The sequence below is a fragment of the Babylonia areolata genome, chromosome 3 (assembly GCF_041734735.1).
Source record: "Babylonia areolata isolate BAREFJ2019XMU chromosome 3, ASM4173473v1, whole genome shotgun sequence".
Taxonomy (NCBI): Eukaryota; Metazoa; Mollusca; class Gastropoda; order Neogastropoda; family Buccinidae; genus Babylonia; species Babylonia areolata.
In genome coordinates this window covers 53,829,259-53,850,091 of record NC_134878.1, presented here as the reverse complement: position 1 = coordinate 53,850,091, position 20,833 = coordinate 53,829,259, and the positions used below count along the sequence as shown (strand labels likewise).

The 20,833-nt window shown below is 39.5% G+C and overlaps 1 protein-coding gene across 1 annotated transcript in view; it reads right to left on the bottom strand.

Annotated features, from left to right (window-relative positions):
• LOC143280106 (uncharacterized) overlaps positions 1–19,198 on the bottom strand; it is a 29,431-nt gene extending 10,233 nt beyond the window's left edge. The window contains exons 1-5 of the mRNA XM_076584651.1: positions 19,108–19,198; positions 13,876–14,020; positions 7,060–9,795; positions 4,598–4,797; positions 3,001–4,123 (exon numbers count right to left, since the gene is read on the bottom strand). Of these exons, the coding sequence (XP_076440766.1) occupies positions 3,001–4,123; positions 4,598–4,797; positions 7,060–9,795; positions 13,876–13,996 (4,180 nt within the window). The 5' untranslated portion in view covers positions 13,997–14,020; positions 19,108–19,198. The remainder of the gene's footprint in view (positions 1–3,000; positions 4,124–4,597; positions 4,798–7,059; positions 9,796–13,875; positions 14,021–19,107) is intronic.
• Between the last annotated feature and the right edge of the window lie 1,635 nt (positions 19,199–20,833).

Sequence of the window (20,833 nt, the reverse complement as noted above, 5' to 3'; positions counted from 1 at the left end):
AGATTTATATCATAACAAAAATCACAACAAAAAAATAAATGTGTAAAAGAACAGAAAATCTAAAATTAACCAGTAGAGTGCCTATAAGACTACGTCAGCTGACATCCTGCAAAAAGAACTGCCATAGTTCCTACAGTATAAGACATCCACTGACGTCCTGCATATGTTCCGATTTTTCCTTCATTGGAGTTTGGTTCAATTCACATAAACAGACTCTGAACAGTTAGTTTGATGTGTCTGGATTATAAAAATACTATTTAAATGAACTTACATCAGGTAGAAGACCTCTTTCTACTCGATAATAATTTGTTAACTGACCACGTGATACGTGTGTGGAAAAGGGCGTTGCATCATGTGCATTGAAAACTGTGTCCAGTAAAGCAAATAGTCAAAAGTCAGCAGATTTGCACAATTCTGAAAGCTTTGCTTGTGATTATGGACAGCTTTCACGATGGAGAAGGATCTCTCTTGTCTGATGATTGGTCTGAAAACGAAGGGGATTGACAACAACAGTTATGAAACTGACAGCCCATTTTATGGCAATTCAGTCCGTCATCCAATCAGACAGTGTTTTTGAACAAGTGGCTGTGACTGACAGAATATGTGCAGCCCATGTTGGAAGAAGGGAAGGAGAGGGAGAGGAGTGATGTAAGACGATAGGTTGAATGCCAGCCAGAAGTCATCAAGGCGGCGTGGCTTTTGGGAAGAGTGAACTCACATTTCAAAGCAGACAGACGGCAATCGACAAGCGCCAATGCCCCACAATTTTCACGAAACGCAGTGCTGAACCTGCACTGGACATGAAACACATGCTTTTTGTTTTTACTCACTTTTGTCATTGGGACAGTGATTTACTTACATGTCTGCAAGAGCTGTGATTTGCTTTCATAAACTTATAGCCCATTTTAATTTCTTCAACAGGTATAATCTGACAATAGGCTTGCTATTTCTTGCTGTATTTTGTTTCTTTTCTTTATGGATGCCATTATGTAGAGGTGGAAATGGACTTTTTTGTTGCACAAAAATTATTATTTTGACCTTACATGCCTGAACAGTTACCTACAATCAGTCTAATTTGGGGGGGGGGGGGGGCAGAAGCAGAATCTACACTCATTTTCCTTCACAAAAACATTTATTTTCTTTCTGTATCACCCATAGCTTTTGTGCTAGAATTTTTTGTGATTTATTACCCCTGAATCCTCAAAATTCCCTGGCAACGGGAGAGCACTTTTTTTTTTCTTTTTTTTTTTTTTTAATACAAAATTCTCTGGTGCTGAACTGGTTAAAATGACAGCTGCAAATAGATTCCTTCCTGATAGTGCTTTGTCATTTGTTGAAAGATCTCTTTCGGTCTTTTCTTAACCTTCAGCCTGCCAAAGGATTTGGCAAATAACTGAATTTAATTTATTTGGGAATTTTTACACACAAAAATTTGGGCAGCTGTAGAAAAAAAAAAAAAATTGAGATTAATTTCTCAACTGATACACATTAAAGTTTTAATTTTCGGAAAATAAATGGAAAATATAGAAAGAATGTCTTGTTTAGTTCACTTATCAATGTTATGAATAAATCAATATGTGATCTATAGTAAAAGAATTTTTCAAAAATAAATATTACACATACATATGAACAAATACACACTCACGCACATCTCCAACATCCTCAACAAAGAAATAGCTGTATCAAACACATCAGCCCAAAGTCACGCCCACTGATCCGAAAATATGCAAACCACCACACCCATCCCCCCCCCCCCTCCATCCCCACCCCCTCCTCCCTCATCTCACTTGACCTCGTGTCCCCAGTTGCTCTGCATACTGTAATCTCTGATACCTTCATCATCCCTGCTACCTCTTGCGGGCCTGCCTGTCACACATAGCGTGTTCTGTTCTCAAATCATTCGATGCTGTCTGCTTCAAAAGTCTGACTCTGTTCTGCACTTTGGGTGAAGAGCAGGCTGATATTACTTACCTTTCTCTTTCAAAGAAATGTCAAATTGCAGTTTAACTGCATATTCTTGAAGCTTTCAACCTAATTTTCATAGAATAGCAGCTAAATCGTGAGTCATTGCATTTACTTTTGCTCACACTTGGCTTGGATTTATTAGGTGTCGCCATTTTGCTTGCTAGCATAGATAATGAGCTGTTGACATACTCCAGTCAGCCAATAAAATCCCTTTAAAAAAAAAGCACACATTCCTGGGTGGCGTAGACGGTAGAGTGTTCTCGTGTTATCATAAGACTAAGGGGAACCTTGGCGAAGCTAAAGGTAACAATATAATAATTCCAAAACAACATAAAAGCTCTCACAAAGCCAGATATTTAGCTGCTGTTAGGGTTTGGCTTTCATTGCAGTGGCAGGGGAGTGAATTATCCACCATTCCATAACAGCTTATGTGGCAGTCTAAAGTTTAATGATGTTAACCTTATAGTTATACCTGATTAGTTGCTGACATAGTACATTTAGAGAAAACGGCAATGCTAACATTTCAATACATACACTGATACAGAGACAACTAAAACAGTGTTCTTACATACAGGTTCACTTGAATTATAAATGTAAGCCAAAAGAACAGGAAGTGAAACCCTGGGCCAGGGCTGAGGGAAATGGATAAATAAACTGCTCAATAACTATTCTGGTAATTTTCTTCTTCTATCTGGTTTCTTGTTATCATCTTACTTATGAAATCTTCTGTAACAACATTAAACATCTTTTAAAAAATATACAATGTAGTCAACAGACACGCATCTGATCTAGTACTTTTATTGCTGTTGCAAAGCATCATTAGGGTTTTTTTCCTCTTCAAGAAAGATTCACCGGATAATCATAAGTACAATTAAGATGCTGTGGATTGGGTGCAAGCTTTTACAAACAACTGATTTTAAGCTTGGCTTGGTTTCAATTAACAATGAGTATTTTCAATGAAACATAAACCTGGTTGTAGCTTGCACGAATTTGACACGGTGCAGTATATATAACACCAGACAGTTATTTACTCACCTGAAGTATGAGAGCCAGAAAAAGATGTGCAGACCACATGACTCCTGCCTTCCACTTCACGGCTGACTGAATGCACAGCATTGCTTGTAATCACATTGTGGGTTGTCTTCACAGGATGACTGCCCTGGCTGCTGGTGAGGTGAGGCCCTGCTGCAGATATTGTGTGCATTGCAGCAGTGGTTTTCAGACCAGTAGATGTAGAAGATGAAGGCAAAGGTGTAGGGATCTTTTCCAGCTTACTCCCTGCTCCTTGCAAAGGTTGGGAAAGTGCAGCAGGGTCCTGGGACACAGGGACCAGAACTGTGGAACTCTGTGAGATAGGCGCTTGTGAAGAAGATCCCTGAAAGCTTGAGCCTTGGGCGTGGGAAGTAAGACCGGCGGTGATGCTGCTGCAGTGGGCTGGTGGGCACAAAGACCCTCCAGTGGCCGTTTGCTGGCTGTGACCAGATGTCGTAGTCACTGAATGCAATGTCAAAGTCCTGTGAGAGGCATTGGGGGTCTGGCCAGTATGTCCTTGACTGGAGACCCTCTGTGTTTGGGAGGACAGCGGGTTCCCAGAAGGATAGAGTTCCTGTGCAGTTGAACTGGTCAGATCTTTACCAGGCATATTATGTGCTTTGTTCTTGGATAACCCAGCACTACTTCCAGCTGTTTGTGAGGCATTATGAAGTGGAGGGCCACTTGTACTTTGTGAGTTACAAGCAGAAGAGAGTGGTGAGACTGAAACAGCCTCACTAGCTACGCATCTAGGCACATAAGGTGCTGACCCTTGAGGCTGTCCACTGGGAAGAGGAAGGCCTGTCCTGACAACCTGACTGTGCACGGAGGAGGGAAGAAGCCCTCCTTGACTCAGGCTGCTGGGAATGGAACTGGTCTGGTGAGGCCACCCACCAGAGCTCTGACTGTTTGGCACACTTTCAGGTTGCTGGTAGGTTACTGAGTTGTTTACGACAGAAGCAGGCTGGTGGCTGACGCTGAACTGGTTCTGATGGTGTGAGGCAGCAATGCCAGTGGAATGGTGCACACTTGTGTGCATGCTGGTGGGCAGATGTTGACCTTGTAGGTGCTGAGACTGCACGACAGGAGGCAAACTGGTTGGGCCGTTCTGGTGTATATCAGATACCTGTAGGCACAAAAAGTGCTTGATTCTAAGTGCTATCTTCATCATTAACCATCCCAACAACTTAATTTTATGTGTTTTGTTGAAATTTCTTAATTTCTCTACGCTTTCTAGTCATCTACTTAGCGTAATTTTCATAACTTCAATTTTACTCTCCATAACTGACTTTTTTCCCCTCTCACACACAAACACATCAGGATAGACATCAATGGACTAATGCTCTGAACAGGCCTTTAAAGCTGATACTACAAAAAGAACAAATCAAAATGACTCTAACGTCCATCTCTGAATAAAAGAAGTTAAAGCGGATACTACAAACAGACAAATCAAAATAACTCAAATGTCCAATCTTTTTCCAAATCTCTTTATTTCAATACTTAACATTCCTCTTTATTTTAACTTTTGAAATTCTCTCACTTCTATATTGAATAAAAATCTGTGTTGTTCTTCTTTTCTTACCTTACTATATTTAATTACCTGATGATTAGCTGTTGCTTTGTGCTTCACCACGACTTGCTGACAAGGGAGATTGTTGATCTTGGTGGCTAAGGGCAAGGACTCGCTGATGTCTTTGTGACTGGCTAAAGCCACCTGACTACTTGTGGGCATCATGCTGGGTGCTGACTTGACCAAGTTGGATACTTCTCGTAGGGTCTCATCCACGGTAGACTTGTCACCTACAAGAGATTCATTTCTGTGTCATCTCTGACATCAAAATAAAATTAAAAGTAATCAAGTATTTTAAACAAGTCCTCATTAACAACAAATTCAGAATTTAAATCTATATCCAAGTATCATTATCATCAACATTATCATAAAATCTTGTATGACCTCAAGGTCAACTCACACAATGACAGCTTTAGTAACAGTACTAATTTATACTGGAACCACAACAGACTGAAGCCTAAATGTGGCTATACACCAGAATTTCAAATTAACGGATATCACTGGAGTCAAAGTTTTGCAATGTTTTTATTTTAACTTTAAGCCTTTTAAATCAGTAATGCAACTTATAATGAAATATTTTGCAGGATTTAAGACAAGACAATACATGAGTTTCTTTATTCTGAGTTCTTATCCCAGTCACCTGTATGCTTGTAAACCTGCATAGTGATGGAATGCAACAGTTGATATACTGTTTAAACTAATTAGTTAATATGACTCAAATTAACAGCTAAAATACAGTTTCTGGTTGGTACATTGTTTGCATGCATGTTCTGTATCACTAATCTCATTTCCACTCTCTACCAAATATTGTAACATACAACTGTGTAAAGCTCAAAACCTCATTTGCAAGAAACTAGTGAAAACGGAGTTTCCCAAATTATCCTCTTGCCTTGGTCTCCACACATTTCACAAGTTGTCAGGAGCAATAAAAATGAGACATGAAACGATTATTAATACAAATAAAAATAACGGATAATGAAATCAACAATGGAGACCAACATACAATTGCCAAAAAATTTTTAACCAGCTTGACAAGGCCAGAAAATAGCAATATAGTAATAAATACAATGCTTGCAGAGCTAAAAAAAAAATCATCCTATATCACATTATCAGTATATGTACTGTGAGTAGAATGGTTTCCAGATGGAAAAATCATCAAGTCTCAACTGCTAGGGTTTGTGAATGGGCCCGCAGACAGAGTCCAGAGAATAGTGATTACCATTACGATGGCCAAAACCAAAAAAAAAAATTATATATATATATATATTTCATACTGTATAGTTATCACATATGAAATTACAATTAAAAAAGAACAGAAAGAAATAAGAAATGTTAATTACGGCATTTTCACATGTGGAAACAAGCTCTCAATCCACAAATGGCTGATTAAATGCAGGTTGCAGACTGATTTTGTAAATGCATCATATCAATTCTATGAAATGCATGCTCCTGAAGCAACTTCTGACCTACAATTTGAAAATATCAATAAAACTTAAAAAGAAAGAAAAAAGAATACTATCACACACATATACACACACAGAGAAAAAAAAGAACACAGTCTCTCTCTCCCTCTCTCTCTCTTTTTCTCACACACACACAAAAAAAGAAAGAAAAAATGATGATATACACAAAAATATCATTACTTAAAGATAAGCAAGTCCGGCACCTGGGTGGGAAAAACAACACCTCAAACTAAAGTCTCCATGACTGCAGGGTGAGTTCTGTCAATGTCGTCAGTGTCGGTGGATTCAGGGGGGAGCTGTTTGAGGGACGTGGTGGTGGTCTCCACTCTGGGAGGGACGCTCACTCAGTCTGGCTCCACGACTAAGCCATTACTGTTGTTAGTATGGGGCTTAGTAGGTCGTGTCCTAAGTACGTTAAATCAGAACAGGCACCACTGAACACCACCGAAGTGACTCAGCAGCCGTGCAGGGTCTCCTCTGGCGTATGGCCTCCTGGTGACCTAACATCAATGGTTCCCTGCTGGAACTGTGACGGATGAACCCGGGTGTGGCCGTGTATGGGGGAATCTAAATGAGCGGCATGGGAGCATTGCCACTGAAACGGTGCAGATGATGGCAAAAAAAAAAAAAAAAAAGTCTGCAAAATAGATGATATTATCCGGCACCCGGGAGGGGAAACCCCCCCCCCCCCCCCCTCAAACGAAAGTCTGCATCATAGAAGACATTGTCACAGATCATCAACTTAGCCACTGTCAACTGATATGTTTTATCCAGATCTAAGACAATGTGCTGTGCCGACTTTTCTCTTTTGTTCATGTGAAATGTTTGAAGTCAGGCATAAATGGCATTAACCTGAAATGCTAAAGAGAAAGTATGATAGATCTGGTGCAATCTTAGAATCAGTAAAAATTCTGATATTTTACTTAACATTAAATTATCATCTTACTGTTCAGTCAGGAAATAAACTCAATATTTCACAAAACAGTACTTATATTATTTTTTATTTTACTGATTATTATTATATCTTACCTATCAAAGGCGATGCATCAACCATGTGTTTCTTGGTCTCTTTGTTGTAAGGATCAGTACTGTGTTGATTCATCTGGACATACCCCACTGTAATTGTATGAGCATCAGAACTGCCAGAAGTCTCCTTACAGTTGATCATAGTCTTCTTGACGACCACAGCAGACTTACTACTGTTGTTGTCGGTGGTTGATGATTCCGATGTTGGTACACTTGTATGGAAATCTCCATCCCCAACTTCTGATGGTGTGGTGTCGTCTGAGCGCTCTGAAGAGCTGCCCATACCAGAATCATGGTTGTCCACTTTTGTACCATTTGTATCTAATAATGAGGACGGTGCAGGGGCTACAGTGCTCACAGGACTGATACCACTGTGGTTAGAGTTATTGTCTTCACCATCAGAAGGTGTTTTGATAGCTGCAGGGCTGGCGGTTGAGGCAGTGGGGATGGCAGAGTCTGTGGGTAAGCGCAGAACCACCCCCGAGGAAACAGATGAAGAATTATTGAGCAATTTTAGAGAATCACTTTGTGCCTGAGCAGCAAGTGTAGACACTGAAGCAACGCTTGTTTGCATTTCCAGAACCGGTTTGGCTTTGTGTGTTAGAGGCAGAGAGGTAGAGGCTGTCACTGGCTGATGACTACCTGCACCACCACACAACGTACTTCCTGTGTCATCCAACTTGGCTTCATGACTTACAGACACATTATCATGCACCACATCCCCATGCACTGAGGACCTTGCTTTGTGAGATGCCAAATGGTAAGGATCAACCAATCCGCTCTCTGCACTCAGTCTAGACATTGGCAGTCGGCTTTCTGTGGACAACTGGCCAGAGACAGGGTAGGAGGAAGGAGGTGTGGTCACATTTATGGGGCCATTCACGGCTGAAGTTCCTGCCTTGGAGGTATGGGTGTGAGTGGAATGCTGGGGGGCAACATGGGTTGCCCGTGACAATGGCTGACTAGGGCCAAAAGAACGCTGTGCATAGATGTGGGGAGCTGCACTACTGGGCACTGTTGAAGTTTCTGGTGTAACTCTTGCATGTCCTGCATCTGGACTCTGCCTGAAGAAACTGTCACTGACCAACTTCTGCTCTGAACTTACCACAGATGTGATCATGGAGGAAGGATAACCTCTTGGTCGTTCCTCTCGCAAACTACTAGGCACAGTGGCTCCTGGTTGTAAACTACCTAAACCTAAGCGGACAGAGTCACTGGAACTCAACTCAACTTTTGCTGCTGCCAATGACACTTGGGTATTCACACCAACCCCTGACACAGAAGTCTCATTCCTTGAACCTTCGGTTAGTGAAGATTTGCGTGGCTTATGCTGGTCCTGTTTCACAGGGCTGAGATCTGAGGCACTGTCTCTGGGCTCCATATGCCCAGTGTAAGGATTAATAATAGAGTTACTATCACTGACCTGCTCGGACTCAGGTGTTGACTTCTGGTTTTGTGCCAGAGAAACAAGAGCAGCACTGGCTGTTGAAGAGTTTCTGTCTCTAAACCCTTCACTTCCAAGGTCAGCTGGCATAGGCACAGAATTGGAGAAGCCTGCACCAAGTCTAGGTGATGGTAAGGGCACAGGTGACACTCGTCGATGCAACACAGCACTCATTTCTTCTTGAGATGGCATAGTTTGTGGAGGGACAATGTCAGGAATTGAGTCAGACTCAGGAGGCAAACTCAATATGCTCTGGGTTGTTGCTTGGCCATCAGGAACAGCTGCTGCACTTGCTGGTTTTTCTTTCCGCCTGCGGTGTTTCTTCACCTTCTTCTCTGCGCCTGGTGCTGCCATGATATTGTTTGAACCAGCCACTGGTTCTGTCTGGAGGAGATTTATCAACAGAGGACTGGAGGCTGGCGGTTTCTTTACCTGCCGTCCAACATTGTTGGCAACCCCTGTTCCATGTCCATGGGGATAGGGTGGGGGTGGAGGCAGACCCATAAGGCTTGGGTAGGCAGCAGTCTGTGGCAATGCTGTGGCTTGTGCAGAAAGCTGAGCGAGTTGCTGATGCTGTTGTTTCTGTTGACTGGTGTTACATTTTGGGGGTTGAAGTGTACTGTGTTGAGCAACACTCATTCTTGGACCACGCTGCCCTGAAACTGGGACATTTACACCCTGCTGCACAGCCATGGGTCCTGGTCCATGACCATCACCGGTGAGAAATGCAGGTCTTTCTGGAATACCTGGAAGGCTTGAAGGACCAGGCATTCCATCCAGTGCAATGTTGTTTATTTTGAAGGCAGTTCCATCTGCAGAAGTGGACGTTTTCAAAACATCATGGCTGGATCCAGACCTTGGGTGCCCTGGAGCACAAGCAGGGGTTGGGACAGAATTGAACAAAGCTCCCTGCCGTAAATACTCCTCAATGTTCTTTCGCGTCACTTCCATGTTGGGACCCGGAGAACCTTGCTCCTCTGAGGAACTAGGCATTCCTGGGTCAAAAGAAGTTCCGACAGAAACACTTTGCTGTGCCACTACAGCAGACCCCTGACCTGAACTTTCATGCGTGTTGATGATGAGCTCTGCTCGTTGGTTGTTGGATGTGGCGACAGTAAGGGACACAAGACGGTCACCCTGGATCTGTACTCCTAAGACCCCTATCTGACGGAGAATGGGGCTGCCCTGCTGTGCCATCTGCTTCAACCGCAGGGCAGCCTGTCTGGGGATGCTGAATGTGACCCGCACACTGTTCCATGGCTCCACCTTTTTCAATATTAGCTGCTTTTTCCCATCTGCAATAAAAGAAAGATATGTTATTTCAAAACCTGAAAATTCCCAAATCAGCCTTTCATTTTCAAATAACTCACATTCAACCGATACTGATATTGGTAAGAATATATAAATTTGTCAAATCATTTGATTTGCTTCCTTTTTTCTCATCGCAGGTTTTCAACATTTTCCTTGCTGGCTTTTAAGAGAATATCACCTTTAATAGATCAGTGTCTCTTGCAGCTTCTTTGAACTGTTGACTGGCTGCATTCCTAATTTCTGCGTTGAGATATTTTCTGAAAAGTTCACAATCTGGAAGACATTTCATGCGGACTTTTTATGTAGCTGGGTTCTAATATATCAGTTGTTAATGTTATGAAATGGAATGAATACCCTCCAAAGATACTACTGCAGGTGAAAGATTTTTTCTCTCATTAATATGAATGCTCTTTCGCAGTTGTTTCCAGCTACCCAGAAAAGCATGCACTATCTTGTTTTCTTGAAGAAGGAGTGGAAATTACTTAATTAGCTTCTACTTTTTCTTTTACAAAAAAAATAATATATTATTTAACATGCTGTGTTTTTTTGTGCTGTGTATCATTTTTAATGTTCAGAATTCGTGAACGTTCATATTTTCTAGTTTTTCTGCTTTTTTTGTGTGTTTTTTCATTTTATCATTTGTGATTCCCCATGACAAGAAACTGGAATGACTTTTTTGTTAGCTTCTGAATCAAGAAGCTAATGGCAGACCAATCCCAATTTTATATTCATCAGAATTTATTTCGAATCTGTTTTGAAAATTCATCATCAGTGTATCCATCAACTGTGTAAATACTTATGTTTAGAAACAGCAATCTAATAAATTAATAGTGCTGGTTTTATCTTTTATTGTTATGTATTCTGTTCATGATTGCTGCAACATTTAATGCAGTAATACTGTGACATTTGCTGTTCTGCATTTTCCCATTCTATGCCATTTAAAAGGGTATTTTGAACAGATCTTATCAGTTCAGACTGATTGACAAACATGACAAAATTCATGTCAATAGCAGAAGTAGTTCTTCAGAAAATACCAGTACTTTAAAATACCACCCAACTCAACATCACATTATAATTTCTTTCTTCTTCTTTTTTTTTTTTTTTTTCAAGCAGGAACATTACTTGGCACAATTTGATACTGATGCAACCTGTCAGAATTGTAAAAGCTCTGGACTTTTTGAGCCAGCTCTTGACCTTCAGTGAAAACAGACAACAGTGGCCATATTTTGCTTTGCTCAAGTGTACAATAATGAAGACACAAAGACAGATAAAAGCACACAGAGACAGAAAAATATCACCACCGAGTATTAATCTTGCTAAACAGCTCTAGCAAGCAGTACCATCATAATAATACATAACTTTAAAAACTATATCAGTTTCACAAAATTGTTTACCGTTTTTCCAGCTTGCATTATTGCACAAACACACAAATCCATATGCTAATTCTGTCACACAGCAGTTTGCTATCATATTAATCAAACAGTAATATAGAAGCAATTTGAAATAGTAAGTTTATGTACAATTCACTTTATGTGATTCAGTGCATGACCAGCCATTGCAATGGCAAGAATCAATAGCATACTGCTTTGCTGCGAGTTGAACAATATGCACAAACTAACTCTGAATTTTATTTAGTTTTTCCCATGTCTGGTATTAAAAAAAACAAGAACAATGTATCAAATTAGCAAGCAAATGTCTGTGGCCATTCAATTCCAGCATGTACCAATATTTTACTCTCATGTCCACCTCACCTTGATTGTTGATCTGGATGCTAGTCTTTCAGATTAGATGATAAACTGAGGTCCTGCAATCACTCAGAACATATCAAAGAACTCATGGCAACAAGATAGTTGATCCTGGCAAAAATTCGTAGAAAATCCCACTCTGACAAAGTGACAGTAGCAAATGTATAACCTTGCAGAAAGCAAAGTGTGGCAATAGAATATGGCAATGTGCTCTCCCTGTGGAAACCGTTAAAATTTTGTAGAAATCTGTTGTGGCAAGAAGTAATTCAATACAGAATAATGTAATCAAACACAATAATAAAGAGTCAGTCAGTCTTTCTGATATCAGTTGCTCTCCATGTATGTGGCACGTGGGACATTAACAATACATATATATATGTGTGTGTGTGTGTGTGTGTGTGTGTGTGTGTGTGTACTAGTGCAAGTGGACATGCATCCATGCACACGCGTGTGTGTGTGTGTGTGTGTGTGTGTGTGTGTGTGTGTGTCTGCGCCTCGTGTCTAAAACAGTGCTGGAGATTGGGTAAAAAGCCTCTTCATGATTGATGCTAAAGTACCAAAGTTTCCATCAAGATGTTAATAGTTATGTTTAATATTGCAAATTATGTGTTGTAAACAAACACTAAAAATACAGACCTCATAAAAAGACAAACTGATCAAAACCCACAAACAAGACCCACTCTCTAACACAAAACATTTGGCAAGCTCTCAAAGCCTGACCAACACAGTGGGTTTATCATAACTTTATTCTTAAGTCAGTTCACCGTGGCGTAATGGTTAGCGTTACAGACTGATGACTGGGAAGATGCTGGTTTTAATCCCAGCACAGGCTGCGTTTTTCACCCTGTGACCAGGCTCCTGCCTAAAGTTCTCCAACTGAATGTGCTGTGTACTGTATGTATCTCAGGTCTGGTCGACCCCAAAATATATTATGAAAAGGCAGCACATGGTACAGCTGTGTCATGTAGTCCCAAACCTAAACTACGACAAAGCATCGACCTCCATATCATCATATTCATAATCCTCATTTATCATAAATATAGGGGGACCAAAAAAAAAAATGTCCAAGATTCTTTGGCCTTTCATGTCTTGCCCTCATGGTGACCTCATTTTCAATTCCCCTTCACTTCCATGCTTGGGCTGAGTTACTACTATCAAACTCTTCCATGTCAGCATTCATGGAAGTAGGGGACTGTTGTTGGAAGACATAGTGGCAATCAGCAATCTGGAGGGGACATTCATTCAGTCTGGCTACACAATTAAGCAATTATTGATAGCAGGGGGCTTAGTATCTTTTGAATCAGAGCAGGCACTATTGTACACCACCAAAATGATTTGCAACAGTGCTGGGTCTCCCCAAATGTGTGATCTGGTGATCTAGGCAGGTGAATCTTGGTGAGGCGGTGTATGGGGTCTTGGGATGAGCTGTGTGGGAGCAATAATGTTGGAGCAGCAGAAAAAAAAAATCAAGAAAACATCTGTTTATCTTTTCTAGCAGAGTAGTATATGTAGACAAGTACGTACTTTCTCAGTCCCTCGTTACTGAAACTTGTATATCTGCATAATTTTCAAACAGATTTTCATAGACTTTTTCTGGGGGTATATGGGGTAAAATCAAGTTGCTGTGTTTTATCACTTGCTTCTACACTTAGCTTGAAATGGTCCAAACTCTCATGTTTGGTGTGTGCTGGATTCGGCTGGGGACTAAGGTATTCTGTAGGGTGAGACACAAGCTGCAATATTAATTTTCAGTTGGATGAATAAAGATGCACCGTGTTGCACCGTATTGTACTATCCAAGGTTTCGATTGTTCAAATTTCAAAGTTAACAGATATTCCAAAAAAAGGAAAATGAAAAATAATAAATTGATCTGCATATGGTAAACCGATTCAATAATTTTACAGCAATCAATACTTGGGTCAATAAAAAACAAAAGGTGAGTGTATCCAAACAAAATGTGCAGTTAAATAAAGCTTCAGAGCAATAAGAGAACTAATATGGGGAATATTGTTATGTTTCTCAATTTTTCTGCAACACAAAAGATCTACAATACTATGTGTGACTTCTGACTAGTGACCAAATTCTGATTCATAACAGGGTAAAAGTGATGCAGTTTTAACCAAAAGACCTTTATGGGAAAAAAATTATGTCACGAGCAGAACTAAGGCACTGAATGATTTTAACACAAAGGAAAGTACATTCAGTTCAGTTTAGCTAAAACAGTAATATTTCTGATTAGATCTCAAACTAGTCAAAGAAAAAGTGCTGTGCTTTTTTCAAATCAACTTCCATTGCTTTAAGAGAAATTTGCATGTTTACCTTCCAGAAGTAGACTTTCAAGACGCTGCTGAAAATGCTGAAGTCGATCCTGCAGCTGTGGGTCATGGAAGTCACCTTCACATGTCACCACTGTTTCGATGTAGTCCTCTTGAGGACCCATCGCACATCTCCATCCAGCTCACACCTTGCCACAAAACAATAAGAACTGTAATCAAACAAATATATGTATTTAAACATTTAAAACTCAATTAATTTAGAACCAAATTTGTCAGAGTTATCTCTTTTTCTTTTTCTCCATACATCATAACTTGACATAGCCAACTGAAAAGTCTTGTGTTTGACATAATCATCAATATGGGTGACAGACTTTTTTTTTTTGGTTATGAAAAATTGAGGTAAAATAAGCACCACAAGTCAATTCATTCTTGGTACCATTTTGGACAGAAATAAATAATAAATCAAAACAAATACAGTCACATAGTTATGACAATATTTTTGACATTTAAAAAATGTTTAGCAACTAAATAAAAAACACACCTTTAAATGCATTATCTTCTAAATGGCAAAGGGCAAACTCAAATGCTAAATAAGAAAAAAAACAATATAATAAAAGAAAAGAAAAATCCCAGCAATATCCCCTGTAATTAAATGCGAAAATATAAGGAATACTAGAAGAAGAAGTAAGAACTGTAATTCTTTTTCTAAGAAAAGAAAAGCAACAATAATCATTAATCTTCTCACAGCACACAAAAGTAATTTTGAAATAAGTTTTGTCTTATAATTCATATATCTAAACTTCCTGAATTCAAGGAGGAAGGTGGCAGAATGTCTAAGATGCTTATCTGCCAATACAGTGTCTGTGAGGGTCTGGGTTTGAACCCTGGTCTCACCATTTCTCCCAAGCTTGATTGGAAAACCAAACATCTAGTCATTTGGATGAAACAACCAACCAAGGCCCCATGTGCAGCGTCCACTTGGCGCACTGCAAAATACTCAAGACACCAGAAGCTTTGTCCTCAGGCAAAATTCTGTTGAAGAAATCCTCTTTCAGAGGTACACAGATATACGAATGCATGCGCTCAAGGCCTGACAAGTGCGCCAGGTTAGGCTGCTGGTCAGGCATCTGCCTAGCAGATCTGGTATAGCATAAATGGATTTGTCCAAACTCACCGACGCATCCTTGAGAAAATGAACTGAAAAACAAGGATCCTAAATCAGTATATGAAGCATTTCTGGGCTTCTGATAATGCATTTACATATTCATAACTGACGAACTGCAACTGGAAAGGGAACACTGCATGTTCATTGAGCAGGTTCCTGTAATGTTCTAAAGGTAAAAAGACTGAAAATCCTGAACGGGAACCTAGTCTGAAACCAGGACAGTTTACCGCAATGAGAAGTTCTTTCCCTTTATCACTTTATAACCAAGAGACCTTGACAATTATAAATAGAAGGCATTTCTGTCTTTATGTGTAAATGTGCAGACTAGTGGAATGAGCAACAGGTACTGAGTTTGTTTAGGACCCCACAGAACAATAGTAAGGAGTCCCTGGTGTCCCACCCCCCATTTTTTTTTTTTTTTTAATAACTTACCACAAGCCCTGTGTATAAATCACCATAGACTTGTAAAGCCTACGCAAAAAAAAACAACAAAAAAGCATTCACTGTTCTGCTTTGTTTTAAACTATATCAAGGAACACATGTAGGAATTATCTTCTGTGATTTCACCCAAACAATTTTTTTTTTTTCAAACGGCAGACTCAGCTCATTACCTTTGCTACTTTCTCAGACTTAAGTGTAAACTACTTCCATGGCTTTTTTGTTTCTTATAATTAAACAGCCAACACAGTACCATGGTTATAGAGCTGTCAAAATCTGTGATCAGTGCTTATATAGTTATAACATGGGCTAAGCTTGGCTGAACATTCCTTCATGCATTTCTCTATTTTAGTTTTCCAGTCTTTCCTTCTTTCTTTTTTTTAATGGCAAAACAATAATATATCATGTATCTGTGTATATCATTATATGCATTTATTCTAAGGGATATTAAATCATGCTTAGGAATCATGGTAGTTATTGTATTTAAAACAAAGTCTAAAACAGTAAAAATTAAATTATTCTTTCTATCACTATTCAATTTTGTCACTTCAACTGATTTTTTTTTTTTTTTTACCCTGCCATGTAGGCAGCCATACTCGGCTTTCAGGGGTGTGCATGTTGGGTATGTTCTTCCTTCCATAACCCACCAAAAGTGGACATGGATTACAGGACTTTTTACGTGCAAATTTCATCTTCTGCTTGCAAACACACACGAAGGAGGCTCAGGCACAAGCAGGTCTGCACATATGTTGACCTGGGAGATCATAAAATTCTCCACCCTTTTACCCACCAGGCGCCGTCAGAGTGATTTGATATTAAATCATGCTTGGGAATCATGGTAGTTATTGTATTTAAAACATAGTCTAAAACAGTAAAAGCTTAGCCCATGTTATAACTATATAAGCACTGATCACAGATTTTGACAGCTCTATAACCATGGTACTGTGTTGGCTGTTTAATTATAAGAAACAAAAAAGCCATGGAAGTAGTTTACACTTAAGTCTCAGAAAGTAAAACAGATTGAAAGCCCAAGGCTTTAACCACTCAGCTATTGCACCCGTCATGAGGCGGGTGGTTGTCACTGAACAACAACAACAAAGAAAAAAAAGGTTACCATTTTTTTCAAACTTATGCAATACACTACATGAGCCTTGTCTGTAGTCAACATGAAAAAAATTACTGAAGATCAATGAAAATTTGGTTATCAAAATCAAGGCAAGAAAATACTATGGTAAATAACGTTGATTTAGAAATCAGGAATGTTTTTTTCCACAGACTTATTTTAAACAGAATAAAGTTTACAAATGTTTTCAAACTGATTGAAAAACTATCTCTGAATACTTCTTTTTAAATGCTATCTTACTGCTTAAAAAAAAAAAAAAAAAAAAAAAAAAGTTATAAAAAACGTAAAAGTGCATATAAACTGACAATATTGGACATTCCTGACAAGAAATGCAATTTTTGTTGATGATTCTGACAATCAGATATGAAGGGGGGCGGGGGTGGGGGGTTTGGGGGGGGGGGGGTGTGTGTGAACAACACACAAATGAAAATACATAAAAGCCAATACTGACTGAGTGCAAACACCTTATTTACTTCTAAACAAAAGTGTACTTTCATTTTAAGTAAATGACTATCATTTAAACTGACAATGAAAAAAAAACTGAAATCAAAGGCAAATGCTGAAACAGTTCTGTGACAGATCATCTCTTTCTAAAGTTCTAGTCCGAGTTGTTAATATCATTTTTACCTCATTCGCTATTTCTTTCTTAGATACTTGACTTTCTTATAATGTTGCTTCTGTAGTGTAATAATGAAGCACTCATTAAACCAGCATTATACTACACTACTTTCTTAGCAGTTTTAATTTTATACACACTGTTCTCACTAGTCTCAGACAATATTCTCTAATAATTCATAATTTGAAAAAAATACAAATGTAAATCTATCCAAAAGTTGAATATCATAAATTCATGTTACTCTGTTAGGCAAGGACAAGATCTAATTATATAAACAGACAGTTTCCTGGTTCTCCCATATAAAATCAAAAATTTCAAGGGACAACTTTTAACTTTTCCACTTTATTAAAGCCTAAAACTGAAAGTTGAAGTGGGAAAGAGGAAGAAGGGTGGGTATGGGAGGGGGCTTGGAAGAAAGAGGAAGGGGCAAAGAATCTTCCTTTGATCCGTTTCTGACAAGGCAACTGTCCATATGTTAGGTCACTTGCTTACACTAATAAACTACAGAAGAGTTTTTCCAGCTTTCTGAACTTTCAAACCCTCTAAATAAATTGGTAAAAACTAAACTACCTGAAAAGTATGAAAAAAAAACACACAAAAAACACACACAAAAACCAGCAACTCTGAGAAAACTAGCAAACAAACAACAACAGAAATTAAAGTAAAATTGATGTATCAAAGTAAAATCAATGCATCAAACTTTGAATACTGAAATTCTATGACATAAGTGATACTGTATACAGTAAGCTTATGCAATATTTTGAACTAATCAATTACCTCACAAAATTGTTTAACACATCAGTACTTTGCGAGAACAACTCTAACAACTGGGATATTTACATAAGAAATATAGAAAAAATGACTGGATATTTAATGTTAGTGTTAGATTTGATCAATACAGAAAGAAACTGATAAAATGATGTTGAAATGTAAACAGAGCCGGATATTTTCAGTCCACATTCATAGTCAACATTTTCAATCTGATACTGCTTTTTGTATATATATTTAAATAATAAACTAATCATTTAAAATACAACTTGTTCTTGCCTGCTTTGAATGTTACATCATTATCCATTTGATTTTTAGTTAATCACTGGTGTTTTTCTAACTTTTTCAACTCAACACCGAACTGATTTCTGCTGGGATTGGATTAGCCAATCAGAGGACAGTAATACCTGTAGCGAGTTGGTCTTATATCGTTCACAGAGGGCAGCTAAATGCGCAAAATTAGACCAAGTGTAATATAGCATTCATATCCACCTTACTGCAGTCGAAAATGAAATGATTTGCGAGGATGCACTAACTACCGTGGCTGTCAACAGCCTTAATTAGTTTTCGCGAAAGTCTCGGGGCTGGAATACCGTTATGATTTCCACGTTCCGAACGGAAAAGGATCTTCTCTTGCACAACCGAAGTGGACTACCCCCCATCAGATTGATGAACACGTCATAAATGGCAAAACTATAACAACTAACACAAAAAGAAATCGACAGCAATACTACAAATTATGATTCGATTCACCTGCGCCTGAAAAATGGGTTCGTGCGGAGCGGAGCCTTGAATCCGACAGCCATATTCGCCGCGGAGAGCAAATGGGTCAGTCAGCGGAAGAACATGGTGGTACAAAATTATCTTCAACGACATAATTTGACAGATGGATTGTTCAAAATCATTTAAATTTTAACTTCCTAAAGAAGTCTGCCACATTATGCGAACAAGTTTTACTGCATCAGTTGTAAAATCTCCGACTGATGACCGCAAAGATTAGTCTACTGATCACCCCACAGGTTAGTCGACAGTCGCAACCAAATCGCACCTCTCAACACCGGTGATTGCGACCTCTAAAACCCAACAAAGCAAAATAACAGCAGCGCCTACATAACATATAAAATTCCTTATGCATAAACTGAAAGTGCCACATAAGTCACATTACCTGTAAAGGTGTAAAATATGCGTTAGAAAAGCCCATGTATCACAAACGCCATGGAACAATAACAAGCGCCGCCATTTGCAATAGAACCATCACGCATGCGCAATAGGCGACAGAATTCTGGGAGAGACGTTGGCCGAAGATGGCGCGTGGGCAGTAACTTGTAAACAAATCAGAGACAATTTCGCTTGATCATAGATTGAGACCTCGGTAAACGTAATCAGTTGCTGATATTTGATGCTGTCAGAACGCATGATTTTTTTGTTTTATTTTGTTTATTCGTTTGCTAGATTTTAAAGATCAACTAACTTAAATTCAATAGGTGCACACTTCGATCCAACTAAATGATCATCGCACGAAAGTGCGCTGTGTGAAAAAAGAACTTTTTTTCTTCTTCTTCTTTTTTCATCGATGCCCATGTCGATGTTTTTGTCTACATTGTGTTAAACTGTCAGCTTCTCAAGTGAAATAGCATCCGTGTTTACAAAGTCACCATGCCATGCCCATTTCGATTTCAACCAGTTTCATTCCGGCGGCGTTATAGCGGGGAAGACTGATCCCCTGTACAACGCGACACAGTGCGTCCGCTGGGAGGGTGGGGGGAGGAGGGGGCGGAGAAACGAAATGCCTAGTTAATCATGCCTTGAAAGTAAACGAATGCTACAGGAGAGAGAGGAGGAAGGTTAGATTCCAGGGGTAGGGTGGATGGGAGGGTTCCAACTGAGATACACGTCAGTCAGTTGTGGGGTCGGAATATCACTGATAAAGTCCATCCTTCAAGTTCATGGCGTCAGTTCGATGTTGACAGGTGGCAATCAAGAAAGATTCCATTGTTTACAAATTAGCCGGTATCACCTGAGACATTTCGGATATAACCGTCACTTATTTCACCTCAGTAACCTAAGTTATCACACAATTGTGTTTCAGTCGGGCCGTACTTCAGTCGAGTCGTCGGTAGTAGGAGAGAGAGAGAAAGAAGACGGTTTAAAGTTGGGTAAAATCCTGTGAATCAGCCTGTTGCGTTTGGGGCGTAACCGGCGTTAGTGCTGTCATCACTGATCACCGAGTTTCCGCTAAAACAAGTCCAACCCGCGTCAGACAACATGAATCGTAGTAAAATAAAATGTGAATGAATAGTAAGGGTGATTTGGAAGAAATCAAAAAGTCTAAGAGGGGGGAAAAAAAGTCAGCCAGTCTCAAAACGCACGCGGTTACGTTTTACTGAGCCATCCACATGGGAGATTTAGTGTTTTATTGCAACAAAAAATAGGCTACATTCCCGCCGGATTCATCCTATTGGTGACCTCGTCAGTCATCAGTAGGGCTAAGGCTGATCCCAGCTAGGTTGCCACAGAACTGTTGACTCGAGAAAAATAGGACTTCGGTAGCACTGAGACTCGAGAAAACCGGCCGGCTGTGATTCCGGCTTTTTTTTTTCTTTTTCTCATCGCACGACAATGGCGGACGTATTACAATGTTCCCCGGAGAGGCGGGAAACGGAAAAGGATTAAGAATACTACTGATGTCACTCAGTATTTCAAAATACTTCACTATTTCGTTAATTTGTATATCATAGTCATTTCAGTCTCAGTTGAATGGCATTTAACACCACATTTACTCGATCGGAGGCTCTCGACGGAAGGGTTCTCTCACTCTCTCGCGGCTCTCTCTCTCTATAACCTATACTGTTTTCGGCGCTGTTTATCAAATGAACTTGCTACAGAAGTTA